Source organism: Mustela nivalis (assembly GCF_964662115.1).
Source record: "Mustela nivalis genome assembly, chromosome: 15".
NCBI classification, from domain to species: Eukaryota; Metazoa; Chordata; class Mammalia; order Carnivora; family Mustelidae; genus Mustela; species Mustela nivalis.
The window spans coordinates 88,421,533-88,447,000 of record NC_139034.1 but is presented as its reverse complement, the minus strand read 5'-3'; the positions used below and the strand labels follow the sequence as shown (position 1 = coordinate 88,447,000).

Sequence of the window (25,468 nt, the reverse complement as noted above, 5' to 3'; positions counted from 1 at the left end):
TGGATTCTCCCACACGGTCAAGCGGTATTTAGCAAAAAGGTCTAAAGTTACGCGAAGTTAGTGTAAAGTTGAGCATAAGCCATGTGCCCCACAGGGAACTTCTGGGGGCACTTGTATCCACTTAAGCTCTGCACCTGTTTCCCCGACACATGTCCGGGGAGACCAGCCCCGGGAAGCCGGCTCACCCACAGCGGGCGGGTGTCAGAGCCTCCCTCCAGCTCAGCCAACCCCCAGGACACCTTCTCAGGTGGACGCCGGCAAGCAGTGCCCGTGGCAGGCGGAGAAGCCTGTGGGCCTCCTTCCCAAGGTGATCGCGGAGAGAGTTGGCGTCTGGGGGGAGCACACGGTCTGACCCAGGGCAAAGCTGGCTCCATGCACCTGCCACGGACGCCAAAGCCTCTCCTGTCTTCCCCCCAAGGCAGGGCTCCAAGTCCCCGTCATGTCCCCTCTCCTGCACTGCAACCTCCCCCCGGGGTTGCGGCCCGGTCTCCCTGGGGGCCGGCCTTCTCCCTCGTCCAGGAAACTTCCTAACCAAGCTCTGCAGGACGTGGGCCACGGCCGCCTTTCTGCGCCCCTGCTGTGTTCTCCTCCTGTCCACGAGACGGAGAGCCACAGGCGGGTGTTCAAGCTTCAGTGGACAGAGGACTCGCCCTTCCAGGCTGCCCACAGCTTCTGTCACAAACCCCACGCACGGGGCTGCAGAAAGTGGCGCCAGCCTGGTTCCAGGAGCCGTGGAAACGGACGACCACAAGGGCCTCCGGGGCTCCTGCAACGGCTGCAGGCAGCCGGGCTCGGCCGGGGACCCGGGAGCAGCATTCCCGGCAGTGCCACGAGCCCAGCGTGGAGAACGCACTCAGGTCACGGCAGACGCCTCATGCACCCGCTGATTCACTCGGCACTTCGACCCGACCCCTGCCGCTATCTGCGACACCAGCCGGGTGACCCTATGGGGCCCCCATTCCACGCTCTCCCCAAGTCCCAGGTTTCCCTTCCACTCAGAGCACGAGTAACAGGTGCACGAGGCCCCGCTGACCTCCTGCCCACGGCCGCTGGTCACTCACAGCTCCAGCCCTCTGCCCTGCCCACTGCCCTGACCTTAGGGCCTTTGCCCGCACTTTCCCTCACCCGGGCCACCTTCCCTCCCCTCCTCAGGCCTTGCATGCCGCCAGCCAAGTGAGGTCCGGCCTCACCCCTCTGTTGAAAATGCCCCCCACCCCAAAGCCCATCATCCCCTCACTCCCGACCCCACTGGGGGTTTCTCTGCAACACGGACACCCCCATGACTGACTGTACATCCAGGAGCATCTCCTCGGGAAGTAACATGCACACGGGAAGTGACTGTCCCGGGCGTGCCACTCAGCCTGGCCGCGGGCGCCCAGACCCGGCTCGAGAAGCAGGACCTCCCTCCCGCCGTCCCGCAACGCCCATCCCGGGACCAGCGTCGCCGCCTCCAGGCCCGGCAGAACTTCGCGTCCTGTGCAGCTTCTGTCTGGCTTCGTGGCCTTCATACCGTGTCTGAGTCACGCTGGTCACTCATTCTTCACGTCACGTGCACAAACATCCCACGGTACGATTTGGTATTTTTCCAGTGCAGACCGGCTATTCCCGGGCACTCACACATGGCTCCACCGGCTGTGCCGAGTGTGCCTGGCAGGGCTCCGGCTGAGGGTGTGGCGGGCATGTCCCACAGGGGCTCGCGCGGCCACACAGCCTCGCCCACACGCGGCATCGCCGCCGAGCTGGATCCGTCACTGGTGTGTTCCCCGGCAGGCCTCCCTCCGCTACGCGCACCACGAGGGTACGGACCTTCCACACGCGTTTTCAGGCGCTCGTCAGACTATGCTGCCGGAACCCCCGTGTGCTCCAGCGGATCATGACCGTTACCGTAACGGGCCAGACTCTCCCCGAATCTTCATTTGGTTCGCGCTGCCTCATGAATGCATTTTTGTGCGCCTCCGACAGGATGTTTCCTGTCCGCAGCTCCGCACGGATTTCTTCTTTCTGGTTCCAGGAAGCTCCTTCAGATCCTTTAACGGAGGACGGGGACAGAGCGGGTGAAGGGCTGTTGCCTCGGACGGCGCGTGGCCCTCCTCGCTCAGAAGCAGGTAGCACTCCCACCACTGCCACCCCCGACTCGGAACCGAGGCGCGCCGCCGGGGGAGCCCGTTCTATTGCAGGGACGCTCTAAGACGCTGCCGCGGGGACAGCGGGCCACGGCGCGGGGCCCAGGGGAGGCTGGCCGTCGGCCAAGTGTGGCCACGTTGAAGACGACACATGCTGAAGTCACAACAGGAAGCCGCACAGAGGAAAGGTACTGAAGTATCTGGTCACATTCCTTACTAATGTGAACTATGTTAGGACGTTTATTTTTCACCCAGTAAGTCTGGGTTTGAACATTCCAACAGCGTGAGGCAGGACCCGTGGTGACCACGAGGCGACTGACCGGGCACCTGAAACCTACTCGGCTCAGACTCCCTCTTCCAGTTTGCAGATCAGAGATGCAGACAGGGCGCCCGGGTGGCACAGTCGGTTGGGCGTCTGACTCCTGATTTCAGCTCAGGTCATGACCTCAGCGTTGTGAGATGGAGCCCTGCCCCGGGACCCACGCTCAGCGGGAAAGCTGCCCGAGGCTCACTGTGTGGCTGCCCTCTCCCTCTCTCTCCCGTGCACGCACACTCTCCAAAATAAACATTTTTCTTTTTAAAGAAAAAGAGTTCTACTTTCATCCTAAAGTTCTGGTTATTACAAATTCCTTGAGGAATGTGGTGCGTGCGTGGACAATTCCTCTAGAAACAGGCACACACACGCCGGGTCTGTCTGCACCGACTGACGAAGAAAAGGAAAGCGTTCTGTGCAAGGCTCCCCGGTGGGGCCCGGGCCTGGGCCTCGGGGAGAACCGGGGCAGAAGGTTCCAGCCCTTAGCCAGCCCTGCAGCTGCCTGCCCCCAGGACTCTCCCCTTCCGTGCGGGGTGCGTGGCCAGCAGACACACGCACGGACACGCGGCGCTCGGAAACAGTGTTCTCCTGCACAACCAACGCTTTCGGGAACGTACCGCTGTGCTCGGACACTCGTTTAAAACGACGAAATGTAGGTTTGGAAGAAAACGGGCACCAAGATCCTCACAGCAATGACTGGTGCACATGAGGTCAATGGCATCAGCACCGGCCCCGTATCGGGATCTAAACTGAAGGTGGCTGTGCCTGCGGGACAGACGCTGGGGCACTGGTGACTTCTCCGGAGGAGAGAGGAGCCCACAGGGAGGCCTTAGGCTCCCCCACAGCCACACCCGTTTCTCTAACCTGTGTTTATTCTCACATTTTTATGCAAAGCTTTCATATTATTCTACAGGAAAGTGGAATTTATTTTTAAAAACGTTTTAAATTGCCCAACCCTGAATAAAAGCACACCGGCTGTAAGCCCCTGTAACCGCTGCCCCGTGTGAGCCCCCTCCGTGACACCCCCCGTGATCTCCTCTGTGGCTCCTCTGTGGACCCCCCCCAAAGCCCCCTTCCAGGCCCCCACCGTGACCTGACGCACGCACTCACAAGTGCACAGGGCTTCCCACGCTGGAGCTCAGAGGCCTGTGGACTCGAGCTGTGCCACGTGCGCGGGCCGAGCCCACCCGGCAAGCCCAGGGAGCCGGCCGAAAGCGTGGGCTCCGATCACGGCGCTGGGAAGCAGGACACGGGGTCGGTGACGGAGCAGCGGGCCCAGAAGGCCGTGCTGGTCAGACGGGACAGGTGTCCGCGTCCCGGCGACCCCTGACGAAGTGATTTCCCAATTCCCAAGGCAGTCCCCAAGTTCTTCAGAGGAACCGTGTGAGGGAAGGAAGTCCGTCCGTCACATCCACCCAAAACGCGGACGGTGTGAAAACCTGCGTTGTCCGAACCTTCCATCGCTCTGCACAGGGGAGCCCCCGACCTGTCCCCACGAGCCCGGGCAGATCAGCCCCACCCAAGCCTGGCAGATGTCGTCACCCACAGGCCGTCCGCAGGCCTCCACCACGGAGGCCCCCAGTCCTGGGAGGCCGTGGGGGGATGCGGACCCACACGCCTGTGCTGTGACCACACACCGTACCTGGCCGGGTACCTCGTGGGTGCTCGGACTTAGACTGAGAAACGACCGTCGGTAGACGGGGTGTCCACCTACTCCTGGCACAGCCTCAAGGTGTCTCGAATCATGCGACTTAGGGGATTTTGGAAAGGCCTGGGGCTGGGGCTGGAGCTGTCAACCCATCCCTGGCCTCGGGGGACCGGAGGGGAGGGGGTGCAGGCAGAGCCGATCGCCTCAGGCCAGTGACTTCATCAGTCATGCCTCCCCCTAAAACCCGAAGGGCTGGTTTGGGGAACTTCCAGGCTGGCGAAGCAGCGGACATCTGGGGACAGACACGAGCTCAGTAGCTTCTGTGAAAGCCCCATGCCCTTTCCCCGTCCCCACACACCTTCCATCCAGCCGGGCCTGACTTGTGGGCCCGTGTAACAGGCCGGTGATCCAGTTCCTAAGCTGTTTTCCCGAGCTCTGTCAGCCACTGTAGCACACGAAGGGAACCCAAGGTCATGGGGGACAAGTGAGGTGGGGAGGGCCTTGGAGGGCTGAGGCGCAGCCGGGTGACCCAATGCTGCCTCCAGCGCAGGGTCGGGGCTGGGCTGAGGTCTCAGGCACCTGCTGGTCCGCGGAATGGCTTGGGTGTGTGGATGACCCCCCACCCCCTCCCCAAGTGAACGGAGTCCAGAATCTAGTCCCCTTGCATCTAATCTACCTTACCCCGGCTGCGGGCACGGGGAAAACCACCTGCACTGTCCTGGGGGCCAGCAAACACCTACTGAGCGTGCCCTGTGTGCAGATGACCCCAGAAGCCCCCGGGGCAACAGAGGCTCTCGTAGACAGGGCTGGCTACCTCGCGCTGGTCACGAGGGGTTTGCAAGGGCCTGGGTGAGAGAGAAGTACCGAGGTCGGCTGCCGGGGGGCCGTGGGCCGCATGCGGCTTGGGAGGCTGGAAAGGACGGAGCAAGGAGCACCTTCCACACGGACGTGCTCTCCTCCCCAGAAGCCTCCACTCGCCCACCCTGCTCATTCCGGGCCCCCCCGGCCACAGAAGGGCCACACATATGGGGACGATGGGACTCCCCGCACCGGCCGGCTGCCAGCCCCGCCCACTACCTGGGCCTGCTGGGGGCGAGGCGCCCCGTCTTCCGCAGCCGGCCCCGGCTGAAGCAGGGGAGGAGTTCTCGCTGTCCTGCAGGACCCGCCCGGCCACGGTCAGGTAGGAAGGGGCACTGCCCATGCCCCCAGGACTCGGGGGCTGACCTGGAGCAGGGCGGCGGAAGTCGCCCAGGGCACAGATGGCGGCAGAACGTGGCGAGGAACAGAGGAAGGCAAACCCCGTTGGAAGCGGAGACAAACTCAGATTCCGGCTCTGGTAGAATCTGTGTCTTGTCGCCGGTGCAGGCTTACAGAAAGCCCTAGGAACGTCCTTCCAGGCGGGCGTCTCTTGTTATTCCTAACGAGCCCCCTGGACCCCAGTCCCCTGTGACTCAGGCGCCTTGGCATAGTTTCTAGGGAGGGGCTGACCACGCACCGATTACAGGCTGGAAACCCACCCCACCCTCCGGGGCAAGGGGGGCGGTAAGCCAGGGGCGGTTCCGGGTTTCCGGTGGACGGAGTGCTTCAAGGGCAACAGCCTGACCGGCAGAGGCAGGCGGGAAGCTGGCGCCCCCCCAGCCCTCCCCCGCCTGCCCTGGGGTTGCTTCCTTTGGGCAAGGACTGAGTTGTGTTGTTTCTGCTTTTGTTTTTTTTGTTTTTTTGAAAGATATTTTATTTATTTAAGAGAGAGCACACAAGAGCTGGTGGGGGGGCAGGGAGAAGCAGGAGCGCAATGCGGGGCTCCGTCCCAGGACCCCGGGATCAGGACCTGAGCCGAGGGCAGATGCTTAGTGAACGAGCCGCCGGCAGCCCTGAGCTGTGTCCCTCACAGCCAACGAGAACTGTAAGGGCTGTGCTTGCAGGGAGTTCTGCAGGTCGTCCTGGGACATGAAGGAACCCCAAATTCAGAGCTGGCATCTATGGGGGGTGGTCCTATGGGCTACCCCGTGGGGCAGGTCTGCACTGAGCACAAGCGTGAGTACTGCTCCCAGTCCTGGTCACCTGTGAGGTCCCCCCAGGCTGTCCAGGTCCCAGGTGACGACCCAGCTGCCGTCCTCAGCCCACAGCCTCCTTTCTTGACCGTTCCCCTCCCGAAAGGGTGTTGGGGGTGGGGTCCTCATCGGACACGATGGACTGTACGAGTGACCGACCATGGCTGGTAGGGGGGCCTCCCACACTAGCGGGGGGGGGGGGACCCGGGAGCGGCGTCTGACACACCGCGCTCAGCTCCACCAGACACAGGACAGCCCCTTAGGTCCGCGAAGAGCGGGTTCCTGGTCCCCATGGCTCTAGCGCTCTGAGCTGGGCAAGTCATGTTAATGGGAAAAGCTTTATTCTCTTTTCTGATTACAAAGGCAAAACACAACCTGCATAAAACTTTTAGCACAAGACAGAAACACAAAGACGAAAGTACCAACAACCCATCATTGTGACTTTTGGAGATAATCACTGGCGAACACTTTTGTGCATTTTTTCCAGGTTTTTTTCTGTACATCTATGCACAAGCACCCAAACAGAGGCCCAACGAGTCACACACGATCCGTGGCGGTCTGTTTTTTCATTTCTCATTAAGGTAAATTTATTCGATTCAAATTATTGGCTTTTATCCGAAGATCATATTCTTTGTATGCTATTGGTATTAAAATATTTTCCATGCAACAATGGTAATTTTTCAATGGTCTTATGACAAAAGAAAATTTTTTCACCCGACAGAGCACAGACTTCACATCAGTAAACTTCCGCCAACACCACGGCCCGCAAGGACCTCAGGGTCCCCTGGCAAGGCTGTTCTGGGCACGGAGACCTGCAGTCCCTCTGGGAGATGGCACACGAGCCTACGGACAGTGTGACCGCCGGTGCCCTCCTGGACTGGCGCTTTCCAGGTTCCTTAATGCGGACGAATGCCTCACCATACAGTGTCTGAACTGAAGGGGACTACTGCCCCTGGCTAACCGACCTTCCATTTTACCGGTGCTTCAAAACAAAGGAATAAACAGGAAAAGAACATAAAGCAATAAAAGGTGATCTTTTTGCATTTATTTGCTTTTTTATTGCCTCTGGAACTGTTTACATCCTAAGGCCAGCGATCATAAAACAACCCGACTCTTTGGCCGTCGGTGAGGTTCAAGGACAGCGTACACACTCTCGGACAGGCTTAGGCTGTCCACACACTGTCTGTTTTCTGTTAAAACTCTTGCCAGGGTGTAAAGCCTTCCGGTCCCTTAATATTTCATCCCAAAAGAGCAGACTTTAAGGCTCCGTGCTCTTGACTGCTGAAGTCCTAACTCAAAGCCCAGAGAACAGGGCCCCCCGACAGGCCCCTCCGAGGACGGCTACAGGCACCTAAACAAGAGGGCAGTCGGGTCCCCACGGCTCTCCGTCTGCCCCTCCCCAACACGCCACACGTAAGGGGGAGGCAGGACCCCTCCGGCCACACAGTGGCTCCGAATGGCCCCTGGAGACGTCCCCTTGGGTACGCTGTGCGCAGAACACGCCTGACGTCCAAAGGCTGCTAATTTTAGTGCTGGTCTGGGGCCAGCTAACAAACCCAATGTTATGAGCACAAACAAAGCAAAATGAACGTCATTAGCAAAGATGAATCTGGAATTGTTACGGCTTCAAAAAAAAAAAGCCGGATGACTTTATCTCTCACAGCGCTTTTACGGCTCTCCCAGGAGCAAAAGCAGCGAGCGCTTCCTCCGGACAAATGCTAGAGAGGGCGCTGGCTGGCTCGGCCGCAGAGCCACTCGGGATTTCCGCTCAGGTCACGATCTCGGCTCCTGAGATCGAGCCTGGGGGCTTCGTGCCGGGGTCTCCCTCCCCCGCTATCCCTGCCCCGCACCCCCTCTCCCAAATAAATCAATCCTTAAAAAGGAAAAAAAGGCCAGCGGAGACCCGCCTGCCGCGCATCAGGCAGGAAGAACCGCGTCCACCTCTCTTGGGGCGCCCCGGCAGCCCCGCAGACCCGTTCGTACCGCTTTCTAAGTCTCCAAGAATGCCATCGCGCGAGAACCGCCTGGTCCTCTCCCACTGCTATTCACCGAATTCAGCATCATCAACGTGTAGGGAAACCAGTCGGGTTTGCCGTTACAAGCAGCGAGAGAAGCGGAGAGGGAATTAACACACAAACCTAAAACCTACAAACTTAACAGTAGCGTTTGCAAAACCGCAACATCAAGGTCCTACCCTTGGTGCCCAGAAGCACCAAAATCGGAAACATTTACCACCTGATGTCCGGGATGTTTATTCTCAACTCAAGTATGTTTGGTCGCTAAAATGTTTCCTTCTACAGCCGTGTTTTCCAGAGCCTCCCGCGGGTCCACTTACAGAAGGTGCGGTGGGGCGGGCCGTGCCTCCGGGGGCCGCAGCCGCACACGCTAGGGTCAAAGCGCGCCCGGACAGGCTGCACGTGATTCAGGAGGTAAGTGCCGTCAGCATCCAACCGCTCCCGCACCTTCACCAGCCTTTTGTTACAGATAAACGGGACCTCATTTTGCATTTTTTGTCCTGATCGTTCTATTCTTAGGCTTAAAAAACCATTCTCCAGGCAGAATCAGCTCTGCTTATGGTTCTCACCCCCGATCACACAGAATTCCCAGCAGAAAGACCCCATTTCCTCTCTCTCGGAACATGCCCGCGTCCCTGCCTAGGCCCTCCAGGCCCTCGAGCCCCTACGAAGGTCGGCGTGTCCCTGCCATGAGCCCAGGACGCACGGGGCCCAGCTGACCCGCCCCACCACCCTCTGACCTGCTGCTGCTCCACAAGCTTCCTTCCTCACGCAGATTCTCCAGAAACAGAGAGACGGAGGGTCTAGGGCGTCAACCATCCATGGCAGGCCCACCAACACCAGCAAACGGGCCGCCTGACACCCTGGATAGCCCATCGCTCAGTTCCACGGACGTCCCCACTTGCCTCTGGGTGAGAAGCAGCCTGTTCTCTGCGCGCGGACCCAGCGCCGGCTTCCCAGGCCCTGCCGACCCCTCAGAGGCCCCAGCCGCACACCCTCATCCAGGGAAGTCGCCTGACGCAAAGCCGGTGCCTGCAGGGCTCCAGGAGGAAGGCGGGCAGGAGGGGCCTGGAGGAGGTGCCGGGACCCAGGGTCAGCAGCAGCAGAGAGGCCCGAGTCTCACTGAGCTGTGGCCCAGTGGAGGCAAGGTAACTCTCGGGGCTCCAGAGGGACAGAATCCACCAAGAGGGGCTGGGTTGAAACACGACCTAAGGTTTGGGACTTCGGAATGTCTGGGCCCAACGGACCTGAGGCCCCAACAGTGTGTGGTGCTTGAAGCAGGGCCCAGGGAGCAGCCCGGGCCGAGACGTGTGACCTATGACTCCCCAGCTTCACGAGGGAGGGAAAGCCTGAGAGTGCCACAGCACGCGAACACCTCGAGGACAGCGTGCCCCGTAAAGCCGGCCACAGAGGGATCAACGCCGTCTGTCCCGCTCAGACTCACCGAAATCACGGAGACAGAACAGGACGGAGGTCAGCTGGGCCGGGGCGTCGTCTGGAAGGAGAGGGCTCTGCAAGACGGACAGTCCCCGAGACAGACGGGGGACGGCTGCACGGGGACACGAATGTGCTCAGGGCCGTGGATCTGTATCCACGGAATGGCCACGGCGCTAAGTTTACATCAGGTATGTTTTACCAGAATAAAAGGACTGCCGCGCGTCTCACCGATCCCTCGGGAAGTCTGGGACAAAGGGTGTGTCAGCCACCGTCCTGCCACCACGAGAGCCTGTTGTGCATCTCTGCCAAGTGGCCTTCCACGGACACGCGGCGTCACACAGAGGCCCACGGGAGCAGCACACGACACGCTCCAAGAGTGGCCAGGCCGGGCCCCCACCTCTGCTCCTCTGTCTCTGCGTCCCATGCCCCGCGGCAGCTTACAGCTGGGGTGTTGGGGGGCGGGGGCTGGGGGTCCCCGCAGGGCTGCCTCCACCACGTCCACTGATGTTAGTTCTCTGGCTGAGATGAGAATGGTCTCCGCCGGGGGTCAGGGCTCCTGTGGGCCACGGCAGGCCTCGGGGGGGGGGGGAGGGAGAAGGGAGCCCGGAGGACGGGTGCAGGGAGGGCGACCCCCCAAGGCCGCCGCCTCCCTCCGTCTGCGCCCGGCCGGGCAGAGACGCTTTGCCTGCATTCCCGGCTCCCCCGGATGGAGGGACTCCCAGACTGGTGTCTGGCTTCAATCCATCCTTATCAACAGTGAACTGTCGGGGGAAGATTAAATGGCCAGAAAGTGATCGTCCCACACGGTAAGCCGGGAAGGCACTTTCCGTCCTGCCCGAGACGGCTGGAACCCGAGAAGCCAAAGGAGCAGTAAACCGAGCTCCGTCTGCAGACGACATGACGGCACCTCAGGAATCCCGCGGATCGTCCCGCGGCCCCAACGGTTTCCTTTTATTTAAATACGTTCAATAACACGGATCTTGCCCCCACAAGAACTGCGACGTTTTTAAAAGACTCCATTTCACAAAAACCGGCTTTAAGCACAGCGCCAATGTGGCCAGGCCTCGAACCACTGGCACGTTCCCTGAAAGTCAGGGGACACCGCTCTCGGCCCTCACCCCTCTGCGCGCCAACCACGCGCCCGAACAAGCCCGGTCTGAGGTCGGCTCTCGTGCAGAGTTCGGGGGCACCTGCAGGAAGAAGACCCACTGCTGAGGCAGCGAAGACGCCGCTGGGGGGTGTGCACGCGACGCTGAGCCCCCACACCGGCCTCGGGAACCACCTGCCGCCGACGGAGGGAGGGCGGAATGCCGGCTGATTTCTCTCCAGCCAGAGGCCGCATGTCAGAAACGGGTCCTGGCCCCAGCCGGACCCCAGGCGGGGCCGTGATAAGGGGCTCCAGGGAGAAGAGGCTCTGGGGAGAAGGTGAGGTGTGTGACCGGCAGCTAATGGCAGAGCCTGTCGCCTGACAAGGAAAGGGCCGCGGCTCTGGGCCTGGCCCTGCGTACTGCTCACTCCCCTCCGCACTTGAGATGGGCCCAACTGGGGGGGCCTCCCTGAGCCTCCTAAGGTTTCCTCGGTGGTGATGCAAGAGGGGAAAGACCCTGCCCTGGAGACAGGCCAGCCTCTCCGACCCGTCTGGGCCTGGAGGCTGCACATCCTGCCTCCCCCCGCCATGGGGGGTTGAAAGGACACCACCTAGACCCAGGAGGGCTGCAGGGAGCCAGCCCTCACGCCATCCCCAGGTAAGCCCAACCCTGAGCAGAGGAGCTCATCCGTCTCTGCAGCGAGCAGCGGGAGACGCAAGGAGGCCGCTCTTGACCTGTGGGGACACTGTGTACTCCTGGGGAGCGACTGGCCAGGTTTTCTGGGAAGCAGAGCCTGGTGCAGGATGTCGGGAGAGCCCAGCTTTAAGTGTGGGAAGGAAACGGAGAGAGCACTTGCAAGTGAGCTCAAGAGGTGCCTGACTGCTCTCACCTGGGCTCTTGACTCCCAGAAAGAGGTCTCGTGGGACACACGGGACGCCAGGTCTCCGGACTCTGGTATGCGCTGCCCCCTCACCGGGCCGTGCTGGGCTGGGCGGCGCCCCCTCCACCTTCGTGACGGCTGCTTCTGGGGGTGGGCCAGTCGGAAGGACGGACGCAGGCGCCTGCCTGTCTGCCCCCGTCCCCCCAGAAGTTAAATTCCACTTCACACCTTGGGCGCCTGCCCACTACCTGGAGACACAAGCCGGAACTCAGGAAAGCTGGACGTCCAGCGCAAGGGAAAACCCGTGACTGCGGGGCGAGGCTGCAGTGTCCCGCGAGTTCGCTTCTGTCTCATGGCAGGGCTGGAATTCGGCCCAAACCACAGTCCTGCCCTCCGCACTTCCGCTCTGAACTCGTAACTCGGGACGCTCTCCCTACTTCGGGTCACACAGCTTGACGGCAAATACTGTCACAGAGAACGGGAGGCTCTCTGCTTTAGGAAGAACGCGGAGAAGGTGGGGCGAGGCCACAGGGAGCCCGGGGCAAGCCGCACCTGCAGCAGGCTGGAGGGCTGGGGCGGCCAACTGCTGCGGCCAGAGGCAGGAGCAGGGCTCAGGCACCGGGAGGGAAAGGCGCACCCAGCGGGAAGCACCGTCATGCCACCATGCTGGCAGGTCGCAGCGACTGGCAGGGACTGGTCACCCGTCACGTCGCGTCTCCTTCCCTCAAATACAAAACACGCCAAGCCCCGTCCAATGTCACTACACAAGCGACATCTGACCCCAGTGCCTCTGTCTTCAGGCCCCGCATGGCCTCCCGGCTGCCCCCGGTCCGGCCACAGCCCCTGCATCCAACCACTGTGCGGAATCGTGACCAGGTTCACAGAGAGACGAGAGCCGAGCGGCAGGAGGGACCCTGGTCCCCTCCACGGAGCCTCGGGGCAGAGCAGAGCAGCAGCGTGACTCGTCCCGCCGCAGCTGCATCAGTATGTGCCGGACGATGGAACCGGCCTTGCTCCCCACTGTCAAGTCGCCTGTGAGCAGCCCAGCCTCACTGTCCTGCTGCCGAACGTCTACCACGTGGGGCTCCCACCATGGAGGACCAACACCCCATGCAAAGCGAGGGGTCGGAGCCACAGGCCCAGGGAGGTCACACATCCCCCCCCCGGGATGCGGGGCCTTGCCGCCACAGCGGGGGGCCTGCCCCCGTTGTCACTGTTGGGGCCACAGCACCGCGGCGGTCGCTCGCTTCCACCATCAGCGAGCCCAGGAGGACTGCCAGGGGCTGGCAGGGGCCCCGAACTGCAGGATGGCCCAAATCCGGAAACAGGTCGGAGCCATACAGGCGACATAGGGAGACCGTTGCCGCCGACGCAACTGCTTGAGCTCCCTGACCTCTAGAGTTTACAAGGTCAGAGGCCACCTCCGGCCTCTGGGACGTGGATCAAAATCTATCTGAGAAGCCACCTTTCCAGAAGAGTCCAGAGACCAGAGACCCGACTTCCATGTCATACCCTGCATCACAACAGAGAAACGGCCCCAAAAACCTGGTCAAAGGATCACGGACGGCAGATTTCACCCCAGGCCTGCCACTCGGCCGACACGCAGTGTGCGGCAGGAAGACACGGGCGGGCCCGAGCACGTCGCGGCCTCACTTCAGCCCACATTCCCGGGGCCAGGAGGGCAGGGGGCCAGGGAGCGGTCCGGGAGCCTCGGTGACAGGTGCGCCTGCGCAGAGCCCTCCTGGGGGCGGCCCAGGACCCTCCCCCGCCCCATCACGTATCCGAACCCTGACTGACGGTGAGCACCCTGGACACCCTCTTAGGATGGGTTCCGGAGCCCGGCCCTCGGCCAGGCCCACCGGAAGAATGAAGCAAAGCAGAACTGGATATTCACCATCCGGGCCAGAGAGGAGGTGTCCCCTGAGCCGCAGGGACTGGCCGTGGCAGGTGGGGACAGGACAGCTCAGCGCTGCCCGCAGCCCTCGGGGCAAAGGCCACGCCGTGGGGAGGAGCACACGACGCCCTCCGTCAGACTAGGGACAGGAGGGCAAGAAACTGAAAAAAAAAAAAAAAAAAAACGTCAACCCATTGTTTTTTTTAATGAAGCGCGAGGGTGCAAAGGAAAAGGAATTAATTCTCTCTTGATGTTCAGTTCTTCACCTGCCAAATGGGGCTCCGGCCAGCGCAGCACGCGGTGTGGTTTTTTAATGAGACGCGCCACGGTATAATTACTCAGTTTTATGGCTAAGTCTCTTGTTAATAAACTCGGTACTAAGAAGAGGGACCTGCAGCTGTTCTCTAAAAAGAAACAGAACAAATTCATGAAATCAAAAAATAACCCCGATTTAAGAACGGAAGAAAAATCTAGCAGGTGTGGCCGAAGGAACAGGACACGGGTTCTCCCAGAGCGAGCATCGGAGAGCTGCTCGTGACGCACTTCACGTTAACACGTCTCAGTCTGTGGACGGCGGGAGACACAACGGTACAGACGAGCCGTAGACGGACGACGTGCTCCACCGGCCGGTCAGAGAACGGAGCTTCTGGAAGAAAACGTCCATCCACCCTTTAACCCCTGCTTGTCCCAAATGCAGGAAATGGCACATGACTCCACGCGGCTCAGCGTGCCTGTGCAGAGGAGCGGTGTGCAGCAAGGGCAGCGCCGTGGACGCCGACTTTCAGGACAGCCCGTCCACCCGAAGGGTCCCTTCCTGACCCCGTGCCGACGACATGCTCAGGCAGGCAGTGGGAGCAGCACAGCCGTCACACGGCGCTGGTCTGAGAGCTGACGAGGAGAGGCTCCCATCACGCGCTACGCAAGTACAGAACCACCTGCTCCGTGGGTCGGTCCCGCTAAGATTTAACTAGAGCCTGAGTTTCAGGGAGGCTCTGCTGACCCCGCGGCGGTCTACCCCGCTAACTGAGAATGTCCCCAAGCACCCAGACATCACCGCATGGACGACAAAGCTTCCAGCTGCGTGTGACTCAGGCTCCGTTTCCGACAAAAGGGCTCGGACGTGGCCGGCGATCATGCACCGGAAAGGGCAGAAGGTGCTGAATTTCACGTTCCGTATGTCTTACCACGATGAAAAAACTGCCTATAAACCTACCTATTGCCCGTTTGTCCAATAAACCGAGAGTCTGTTGTAACGTTAAAAATCACCCTAACTTAACCAATTATGTAACACGTTCCTCGTTTCGCCACGTAATCTGTGGAAAACTGAGCACGTCACCAGAAGCAGCACACGTCACGTCGTCCACGTTTCAGGCTATGACATCAGCAGCGGCAGGTGCGCAGGCGGCCTCCGTCCACCCCCGCGGCCCAGCTTCGGCCTCACCGCACGTGGAGGCCGCCCCGACCTCTCCAGCAGCGCCCGGCCCCGACCCTCCTGCGCGCGGTTCACGGTCCTCGGCGGCTGCTCCCGGCCTCGCGCTCGCCCCGTGACCGTCACCCGCCGCGCACACGCAGCCTCCGGGACGGCTCCCTGCTGAAGCCTCAGTGCATACAGCAGGTGCCCAGTATGCGCTCCGCATACCCTAGACCTTTCTTTACGAGAACCGCCCTGGGCCGCCCCCCACAACTCCTCCAGGGCTGCGAGCTCGCCTAGTTGACTCTGTCGACGTCAGACAAAATGCAGGACAGCAGGAGTGGGGGCGAGAGCTGCGGCCCCAGACCCCCTGCGGCCTTCCCCACCCGCTCGCCGCTCTCGGGTGCCCCGACGCTGGTGTTACTGGGGGACAAGGCGTGGGTGCCACACGGCTCTCCCAGCTCCTCTGACTCCACGTGACGCCCACACGTTTTTACAGAGAAACGGGCACTGCCTGCGGTTATCTGTCCGTCTGTCCGTCTCCGTCGAGCTCGGACTCAGCCTCACATCACGCGTCCTCCGGACCAGTGAGCATCTGTAACTTTATTCCATGTAACAATTTTAAATTAATTCCATGATTTTAAAACTTGGGTTTTAGTGGCGAATTTCTGAGATCTTGAAAACTCACACAGGAGTCTAGATGATACCCTAATGGCAGAACCTGTGTCCCTAATCCTCGGCTGAAAACAGGCTGGAGGAAATCCTCTTTCCTCAGGAGGAGGGAGATTACATACTGCCGTGTCGGGTGGCCACCCCCTCCTCAGCCTGCCCGTCCAGGCCACTCCGGCCCGCGGGAGGGACAGGAGCCTCCAGATCGTCCGGGCCCAGAGAGGCTGGAGGAGAACTCTGGGCTGGATTCAAACACTGGCACAGACCTGACTCCTCTTACCAACGGGACCACATGGCCTGCACCGTCCGCGAAGCCAGTGACACGAGCTCTCCTGACGATCGTCAGAGGCCGGCCTCACTCCTGACCCGAGGACAACTGTGCTTCGGGGCACGTCCGCTCCGTGCGCAAATCCCGAATGAAGGAAGACCGGGCAGGGCTGGAGAAGCGCCCGCCGCGGAGAGAGACGGCAGCAGGGTCGGGAGCTGGGCCAGCAGCGTGTGCGCCCCCGAGCGCGGCGGGGTCGTGTGTGCACAACCGGCCACAGGCGGGAGCACGGGTCCTACTCTGCGAGCTAGGAAGTCAGCTCCGTGTCCAACAGTCACTTTCCAGACCCGCCAAAGGCACGGTGCCACGCTGTCCAGAGGTCAGAAGTCTGCCAGTGCCACTCCACCGACCGGAGGCACCCGGTCGCGGCGCTCCAGCCGGGGCAGACACGTCCAATCCAGTTACGTGCCGAACACCGAGACATCTGTCCCGTTCCCAGGCCAGACGCTGCGCACAGGATTATAGTACAAACCCAGGACAGTGCTTGTAGCCTGTCTCAGCATCGGCCCCGCGCTCCTGCCGGCCTCCTGCAGCAGCGGCCCAGAGACACACAGACATGCTGCGGCCTCGGGCCGGTTGGCGACGGGAGCCGGGCTCTATTATAGCCACGAAGGGCCCAGGTGCCACAATCTTAGAGAAGTAGCCCATTCCCACTAAACATCTAGTTTCGCCTCTCCAGGTTTCGTGAACATTCACTCCTGTGTTTTCGACAGAACCGTAAGCAGACTTCATGTGCCTTTGCTCTCGGTGCTCCCATCTGGTTGGGAGTTTACGACCTGAACGGGGCCAGCTCCCAGCGCATGGCCCCGGACTGCACGGTGCCTCTCCCAAACTCGTACACGCAAGCCCTAACCACCAGCAGGACGGTACCTGCAGACGGGAGCCATCTGCACTCTCCCCGCCGGAACCTCCAGCACACGAACAAAGGCCCTGTGAGGCCATGGCAGGACGGCGGCCGTCCGCAGGCCAGGAAGATGCTCTCACCGGAAGCTGGATGTGCCGGCTCCTTGACCTTGGACTGTCTGCTACGTCGCCGGCCTGGCCTGTTTGTTACTGTGGCCTGAGCTGACGGAGACGCACTCAGGCCGCACATGTCTCCCTTTGTGTCTTAAACGCTAGCATTTAAAATCAACACCCACGTTCACGGACTCTGTGACCAGCACCTTAAACAACGTGTGAACCCTTCTGGGAAACCATTCCTCCCAGACCACACTCTCAGCATCGATTTCCTTGATCCTCAAGCCCGTATGCTAGGATCACCGTTCCAGAAACCCGCTGGCCGCTGCCCTCAGCTAATGAGATACAGGAAGAAAGGCGCCAAGGGAGGAGGAAGCCCACTAAGAGACCAGCGCAAAGGCGAACCCAACAGAGAGCGCGGGGTCTCGTGGAAGCTGTGCCGCCGGCTCCTACAGCCCTGCGCTCGCTCCCTACACACACGTGCTGGCGGGGAAGCGTGAGGGGCCCCCGGTGACCGTGCCATCGAGCAACAGCCTGGACGGGCACCGGCTCCCGCACGGCCCTCGGCCGCAGCAGGCTTCCGTGAAGAATCGGGAGCGTTCAGGGCAAAGGGAGGCAGGTGTGTCCCTGCACCTTCCCGGGCACACGGTGCTCCTGGGACCGGCTTGATAACCATGAGCCTCGTCAACAGCCGCCCACCGACCCCCATCCTCCAGGGACGGCTCAGGAGGGGTCCTGAAACATGACAGATTCCAAACATGCTGGAAGGAAAAGGCGCCTTCAACCGGAGCAAGAGGCAGGGGCTGCACAGGGCACGTTGGGAATGAGACCTTCCAGCTCTGCTCCGTCTCCCAGGGGCGGGAAAGCATGCAAAATGCAGCTCCGGGGTCCACAGAAACCGCGGACCACCTGGCTTTACACCAGATGCTATCCGGCCCTTCCTTCCCCGCCTCCCTAATTCTCGCTGCCCCCAGCGCCAGGCACAGTGGGTACGCCCGCCCGCGTTCCAGAACAACCCATCCCTAGATCAAGCAAGCAGGGCTTTCCTGCACAGCTCCGTTCACACACGTCGCCCACGAAATGTAGAGTCTGTGCGTGTCCTGAACAGCAAAGCACAGGGCCAAGGGTAACGGGAAGAAGGGGACCAGGGAGAGGAGTCGAAGCAGGTCATGGCCACAAACCAGCTTCACCAGACTGCAGGTCAGGGCACCTAGAACACTCCTAGCCTCGAGCTCACAAGTTCATAGACTTGTGTCCCCCTGACCTCTCACAAAGGGCACAGCTCGCCCCACAGTCTTCGCAAATCGCCATCTTGGGCAGGAAAAAGCAGGTCCACGCAGGTATATTCACCAACAAAATAAAAGGTCAAGGTATTTCCGCGAAGCGATCCCCCTGGTGAAGTGAGCAGAGAGGGCCGGTCCTCGCTGCTGTTCTGGGAACCGGGCCAACGGCTCACCGTGACCCCTTCGCCCGACGCAGACACGGCGGGCGGGGTCACTTCTTGTGCAGCGGACGGAGCGCCCCTTCTCCGAGTGGTGGGGACTGTTCCCTCCTTCTGGCGAGGGCAGCCGACGTCCCGCCGGCGTCTGGGAGGAGCTGGCCCACCGGCCCGTCTCTGTGTCGGTCTCTCTCGGTCTCTCTCCCTCTCCGCGTCTCTCCCCTCTGTCTGTCTGTCTCTGTCCCCGTCTGTCCCTCTGCTTCCCTCTCTACCTTCCGCTCTCCGTCCGTCCCTCCGTCCATCCCTCCGTCCGTCCCTCCTTCCATCTGTGCCTCAGGGTCTCTGTCTCCCTCCGTCTCTCCCTGCCTCTGTCTCTGTCTCCCTCCGTCTCTCCCTGCCTCTGTCTCTCTGTCTCCCTCCGTCTCTCTTGGCAGCTGTGCTGGCTCCTCCCCGCCGGGGACAGGGACGGAGGGTAGGGACAAGCAGACCAGGGGCCCAGATGCCCGGTCCACCGGGCTACGCCTTCTCCCCATCCCTGGGACACGTACATTACTGGTCTTTGGCCAAAGAGTCTTTTTCACAAGGAACAAACCTGCTCTGGGAGGTCCTGTCTCGTCCTCCAAACCAGGGGAAAAGATCCTTTTCATTACCTTTCTGAGCCGGGAAAACGTCCCGAGCCCCGCGCCCCCAGAAGCGTGGAGCTGTTCCTGGCGGGAAATGAGCTGCTTCCCGCGGCCTGGACGGAGCTCTGGGAGAGGGCGTGAGCACGGGGCTGCCCCAGGGCCGCGCGCTGGGAGTGCGGTCCAGGAGGAATCGTGCTCAGGAAGGTTCCCGCGTTGTTGGCTCTAAGGCGCTGACGGCGTCGGTGAACCTGGGTGTTGACTGTGAGATCGAGCGTTGAAGACACAAAGGCCACAGGCTCAACGCAGGTGACAACGGGAGGAGCCGTGGGAGGAAACCAAAAGTCCCAGCTGACCCTTGGCCTCCTTGCTGGGCCCCCTCCCGGCCCCGCACTCCAGCAGGGGGGCGCCCGTTGCCCTCAGGCGGGGGCCAAGGCCTCCCTCCAGGGAGTAAACCAGGGTGCGCTGCGCTCCCGGGGACCAGGTGGGGGGCTGTGAGCAAGGCAGGCACAGCCGGGGGACAGTGAGGGGCGTCAGGGAACCCGAGAAACAGAGGGGCCGCGGGACAGTGTGCAGCCCCCGGCCAGGGGTCGCTCAGTGGGCAGCTGTGGTGGGAGGGTGGGGTCGCAGCCCTGGAGGGCGGGCCAGATCGTGCTGAGGAAGAGGGCAGGTGTGGACGTCACGCGCCCACACACACTTCTGAAGCCACCGAGTGCCTGCTGTGTCCTTGGACGAGGGGTCTGAATCTTAACTAAGGCCGGCACTCCTTCAAGAATCTAACCAAAATTCGGAAACCCAATTATTTTGCCCAGAAAAAAAAACCATGTATGCTGTTTGAAGGCAGCTGGGTCCCACCAGTGAGCAGGGAAGAGCGGCCCCCATCCAGCGCCGGCGGCGGCCCCATGGCGGGTACCTCCCCCCAGGGCCCCGCGGCCCACAGAGGCAAGAAGGGGATCCCAAGCCAGGGACCCACGCACCCCAGGACCTGCTGCGACCCACAGGGGAGCGCTGTTCCGGGACGTAGAGAAACCTTCACGCAGAAGCCACCAAGCCCGTCCCACGGACCCACCAGGGGCCACAGCCCTGAGGACCCAACATTCCCCACTGTGGTGCTGACTGTGCAAGGGGTTGGGCCGGATGCCTGCCGCTCCCGCACGGCAACGATGCTGGTTAATGTACCAAGGAAGGAGAATCCAGAAGTCTGTAGTCACGTGAGCCTTAAGAGACTGTCATCAATCACTTACGATCCCCGGAAGCTCCCTTCGAAGCATCCGGGGCGACCTCTGCCACGCCCTTCTCCTTCTCCGCAGCCCCCACACAAGGAGGAATCCCCCAGGCAGATGCTTCCAGAGGGACCACCCTGTGCCAGGAACTGGTCCAGGCACATGGCGGGCAGCTGAGGGGCTGCGTAGACGTGGACGGGGTGCCTGGGGCTCCTCCGGGCAAGGGCTGTGCCCGGAGGAGAGAGGGCGCCAGCGCGGAGCCCCACGGGGACCAAGAAGGGCCAGCGGCAGGCGGGAAGGCCAGGGGGCTGCCGTGCGGCCTCTCTGCCTGGACACGGCCGGGTCCCCCAGCCCCGGCCCCACGTGGATTCCTGTGTTTGGCTTCCTGCCTGCTGCCGCCCCTGCCACCACCTAAAGGAACGCCCCGGGACCAGGCCTGGCTGTGCCGGGCGTGGAGAGGAACTGGTGTGCGCACAAGGCACTGGCTGGCGTGTGCCGGGAGAATGAGAAGGGCTCCAAGGGCCTCCAGATGGAGATGGTGATGAGCCCCCCCACCCCACCGCCCCAGGGTGATGGAGATGGTGATGAGCCCCCCCCACCCCACCACCCCAGGGTGATGGAGATGGTGATGAGCCCCCCCACCCCACCGCCCCAGGGTGATGGAGATGGTGATGAGCCCCCCCCACCCCACCACCCCAGGGTGATGGAGATGGTGATGAGCCCCCACACCCCACTGCCCCAGGGTGATGGAGATGGTGATGAGCCCCCCACACCCCACCGCCCCAGGGTGATGGAGACGGTGATGAGCCCCCCACACCCCACCGCCCCAGGGTGATGGAGACGGTGATGAGCCCCCCACACCCCACCGCCCCAGGGTGATGGAGATGGTGATGAGCCCCCCACCCCACCGCCCCAGGGTGATGGAGATGGTGATGAGCCCCCCCACCCCACCGCCCCAGGGTGATGGAGATGGTGATGAGCCCCCACACCCCACCGCCCCAGGGTGATGGAGATGGTGATGAGCCCCCCACACCCCACCGCCCCAGGGTGATGGAGATGGTGATGAGCCCCCCACACCCCACTGCCCCAGGGTGATGGAGATGGTGATGAGCCCCCCCACCCCACCGCCCCAGGGTGATGGAGATGGTGATGAGCCCCCCACACCCCACCGCCCCAGGGTGATGGAGATGGTGATGAGCCCCCCACACCCCACCGCCCCAGGGTGATGGAGATGGTGATGAGCCCCCCACACCCCACCGCCCCAGGGTGATGGAGATGGTGATGAGCCCCCCACACCCCACTGCCCCAGGGTGATGGAGATGGTGATGAGCCCCCCCACCCCACCGCCCCAGCAAGTGTGAGAAGGGACACGTTGGCAGCAGGGCCAAGTTCAGCTGCGAAGGAGGCGGAGAAACGGGGTTGGGAAGAGTGTGCAGCTTGAGAACAGGCTATGTGCAGGCCCGGCCACAGGCACGGGGTCTCAGTTCGGACACAGATGATCCAGGAGGAAGGAGGAGACGCGGGGTCCCAAACCACAGGAGGATGAGGGCAGACCAGGCAGGGCCGGTGGGCTGCCTGGAGGAGGAGGCATCCTGTCTGGTGACTACGTTCCCTCCAGGAAGCCCAGGGCGAGGTCTCGACAGTCCGCGGGGGTCTGAAGCCCTGAGCGGCGCAGGGCTGCGCACAGTGGGGGCCGGGGCATTCCCAGTGGGACATGCGAGCCTGCACAGGGAGGAGCCCTCGTGGCCCCGGTCCCCATGAGAAGCCGGGGGTTCACAGAGGCGGAGGCAGCTGGGACTTCCGACCTCCACCAGCCACTGTGGTGTGTCCCTGCGGTGCCGGCAGGCGAGCAAAAGCAGCAGCAAGCCTCGCCCATGCGGCCGGACCTCTAACGCTGCCAGAACCGGCCTCCCTGAGTCTCCCGCAGACAAGAGCATTTCTGCCCACACTTAACCTGGTCAGAAAAGCTTTTACGAGTCTGGGACTTAGGGCCCCAGCCGTCCTTTATCAAGCCTGTTTCTGCTGGAGCACACGGCAGAGCGCTGGACGGTCTGCGTTGAGGGGATAGCCGGGGCCTCCTGCGGCATTTGTGGCCGGAGCCAGCGCGGTTCTCACCACCACAAAGGAGACGGCGCGCTCACCCCCTGACACCCAACTGGCTGTAGCAAAACCCGGCACAGAAACCGCCTGTCCGCACCGTGGTTAAGCTGGCCCTGCGGCTCGGAGAACAGCATCCCACGGGAGCGTGCTGCCGGCACACGGAGCTGCTCCAGGGCGTGTGGGAGCAGAGCAGGGAGTTCGCTGCAGGCCGGAGCGCAGAGGGAGACAGAGACCAGGCAGGTTGCCTGCAAGTGTGCGGCGAGCCCCGGGGGCCAAGGACCTGCGCGGGGAGCACTGGCTCCCGCCCACACGCGGCCAGGCCAGGCCTCACACGAGGCGAGGCACGCGGCCTCCTGCTCCTGCTCCTGCAAGCCCAGCGAGAGATGCCTCCCCTGCGGGGTTAGGCAGGGCTGGGGGAGGGGCTCCTAGTCCCGCCGCATTGGAAGTTCTCCTACAGGGACTGGAAGGACTGAGGGGAAGGAACGTCTGCCCCGTGGACAGGCCGCCTCCCCAGGAGTGCAGACCGGCCCAGACACAGAGATGGCTGTGCTTTCTAGAAGGGTTACAGCACTCAAAGACAGCCGTGCTTAAAGCTCTCCGGGGACCCCAAATATTTACTTTACCCAACAGAGAAAGCCCTAATGTCACAGCTTGTTCCAGAAACAGAACCCACCTAGCAAGGAACGCCTGCACGTTTTCCAGAAGTTTACTGTGTCAAATATAAGAATCCTAGAAAGCAAAAGGTGTGAGAAACAAGTGGAGACGCAGGGGCAGCACGGCAGCGCGAGCGACGGACGCCTGGGCTGAGCGACCGGACGCAAACGGCAGACTCAAGACCCACAGACCTGCGGGTGGGTCTCCCGACCAGGCCGCCCGGAAGAGAAGGAGACAGCCAGTGTCCTGCCGGCGTGGTTATCCTGGCCGGGGATGCGCATGCGTGAGCACATACATGGACAGACGCTGCCTGTGGCCTGGCCTGCGCTCAGGAGTGGGGCGCCCTGGCCACCCCACCAGGGACTGACTTGTGCTAACGGCTCGCGGTGACCAGAGCAGCTCCCGAGAGCTGGGCCGCGCTCCGAGGTCACCGCACCCCTCAGGGAACCTCTCCACAGCCGGTCTCGGATGGGACCACGGAGGCAGGCCTGCCCACGGTCCCACGGCTTCCCCCGCGGGCTGGCCAGGCGCCCACAGAGCTCGCAGGGACCCGCGAGGCTGCACAGGCTTCTCCCAGAACGGAAACCCCCTGAACCCAGGCGTCCCCCCTCCGGTCTATAAGGAGGAAAGAGAACTACCTCTCCATCCGCTTCGTTAAGTCAGAAGCATCTGTAAACAGGCCCAACTACCTTGTGATCCATAAATCACCTGACGGTACACAAGCACCGGCCGTGTGTGTGCACAGCTCACCCCTGCACGGCCTCCGTCCGTCCACAGCACCAGGAATATGTGCTCTGCGGCCCAGACAGCAGGACCACGACAGACTCCTCCCATCCGTGCACCTGAGCTCTCTCTCTCTCTCTCTCTGGAGTTTGCCAGACTGGAACATCTGCGGCCATGCTCTCAAGGACTCCTTTGCCTTCTGGCAACGCTCACACCTCAGGAGGAGCGGAGACGTTTTCTCTGCCCGGGCAACGGGGGAGCTCGGGCAGAGAACGGGAGCAAGCTCTTGTTTGTTCTCGTAAAGTCAGAGGGAAACCACAACGACCGACGGACGTACTCAGCTACAGGCTCTGCCTCTCCTTCGAGAAAAACGTAATATAATTTGGTCCTACACGATAACGAGCCCCGACAGAACCTGACGCTTCCTGGAAAAACTCAGACGAGCTCAACAGCACAAGCAGCTTAGTATCAGGGAAATGGACGGTCTGTATGCGACTGCGCGGACACCGCCGAGCGCCCGGACTGAAAAAACAAAGACGTGGAATGAAGAGGAAGGCTAGTGAGTGACCTACAGCCCGCGCTGCAGGAACGGCAGCAGACAGCGTCCGCGCCTGGAAAGTTCCTTAAGCAACAGCTGCCACTTCGGTCTGACAGAAGACGTCACCTCGTAAGCCTCATGATACAGCGAAGGGAACTTTAACGTCCCAACCGCGAGACACTCACATAAACCAGTACGACACGGAGCAGCTGAGGGCCTGCAGGAAGGGCATGTGTCTGCCCCACTCCCGGGACACAGGGTCCAGAACTGGGGGGGGCGGTCAGACCCACTGGGCAGTGAGCGGCCGCCCGGTCGGAGGACACGGTGGGCCAGAGGGGACCGTCCACCCGCTCTCCATCTGTCCTGGAGGCAGACTGCACGTCCCCCTGGCCATGCAACCCTCCCTTTTATCAAGACTTGGAAGGGAACGGAAATTCACCCTGGGCACAGGTTAAATGACACTAGCTGCACCGTTTCTCCAGTTTCCCTTTGGGGAACAGAGGCAGGGGCACCACCCGCCGAAGGGTAGCTGGGAAGACAGCGTCCCCGCCCGACAAAGCGTTGCTCCTACCCACGGCCACTGGGACGGGGCTTTCTAGAACTTCCCACCCTGCAGAAAGAACGTGTCCTCGGACACTGACGGTCACTCCACAGGGTGGGCTCCGGGCAATCACGGAGCTTTCAAGGGCCGGCCCGCCCCACCCCGCCCCACCCCTTCTCTCCGCTGCAAGGTCAGGCGCCTGACCTGCCCCAGGGCGCCGGGACCTGGGGAAGGTGAGCACAGTCACCCTGAGCCGCGTCTTCTGCTGAGGGGGTCAGCGCGGGGGACAGGACGTGGCGGTGCCATCCACGAAGACCCCACGAAGGTCCCGGCCGGGCCTCCTCCTCCGCGAGCTCACAAACAGGAACGTGTGTCCGAGACAGCCCTACGCGGAAACAGCCCCGGTTCCACAGGGATGCCCGCACGCGCCGGCCGGCGGCTCCAACAAGCCGTGCGCGACCGCGGACCGACGCCGGCCGCGAACAAGGCGCCTTTGTGGAGCCGGTGGCAGGAAACACCACCCTCCGGACAGCGCCTTCTCCCGGGCGCACACGCCCTCCGGCACCGCTGCCAGGGCCACGGCCGCGCGCAGTCCCCTCGCTCCGGGGTCGGGAACACCCGCTTTGCCCTCCGAGCGCGAACTGAGCCCCGCCCCGCGGCCCGCGAGCGCGGACTCCAGACGGCGCGCACAGCCCGGCCTCCGCTCCGATTGGTCACTTCCCGGGAAGCGGTGCCAAACTTCACTGGCGGGTCCCCGGCGCTGTCACACGGACCCGGCGAAGGGGAGCTTCTCGGCGCGGGCGCGCTCTGCCGTCCCGCC

General features: G+C 62.2%; 1 protein-coding gene and 2 long non-coding RNA genes across 24 annotated transcripts in view; 2 read left to right on the top strand and 1 right to left on the bottom strand.

Moving 5' to 3' along the window:
• Positions 1–25,468, bottom strand: part of ATP11A (ATPase phospholipid transporting 11A) — a 217,341-nt gene that overhangs the window by 190,343 nt on the left and 1,530 nt on the right. The window contains exon 1 of one of the 18 annotated variants that reach the window (XM_082701104.1): positions 4,899–5,138. The exons of the other annotated variants lie outside the window; for them this stretch is intronic. Within the exon in view, the coding sequence (XP_082557230.1) occupies positions 4,899–5,075 (177 nt within the window). The 5' untranslated portion in view covers positions 5,076–5,138. Of the gene's footprint in view, positions 1–4,898; positions 5,139–25,468 lie in introns of those variants that run through there. 18 annotated transcript variants of the gene reach the window in all.
• On the top strand, positions 2,162–4,751 carry LOC309849028. The gene is made up of 2 exons (XR_014303433.1): positions 2,162–2,311; positions 2,406–4,751. It is a non-coding gene; the product is annotated as an uncharacterized lncRNA (long non-coding RNA).
• LOC309849013 lies at positions 5,184–10,143 on the top strand. Of its 5 annotated transcripts, none has more exons than XR_014303412.1 (5): positions 5,184–5,264; positions 6,623–6,716; positions 6,857–7,164; positions 8,436–8,564; positions 8,670–10,143. It is a non-coding gene; the product is annotated as an uncharacterized lncRNA (long non-coding RNA). The 5 variants fall into 5 exon arrangements; XR_014303413.1 differs by lacking the exon at positions 5,184–5,264 and adding an exon at positions 5,315–5,420; XR_014303414.1 differs by lacking the exon at positions 5,184–5,264 and adding an exon at positions 5,315–5,699.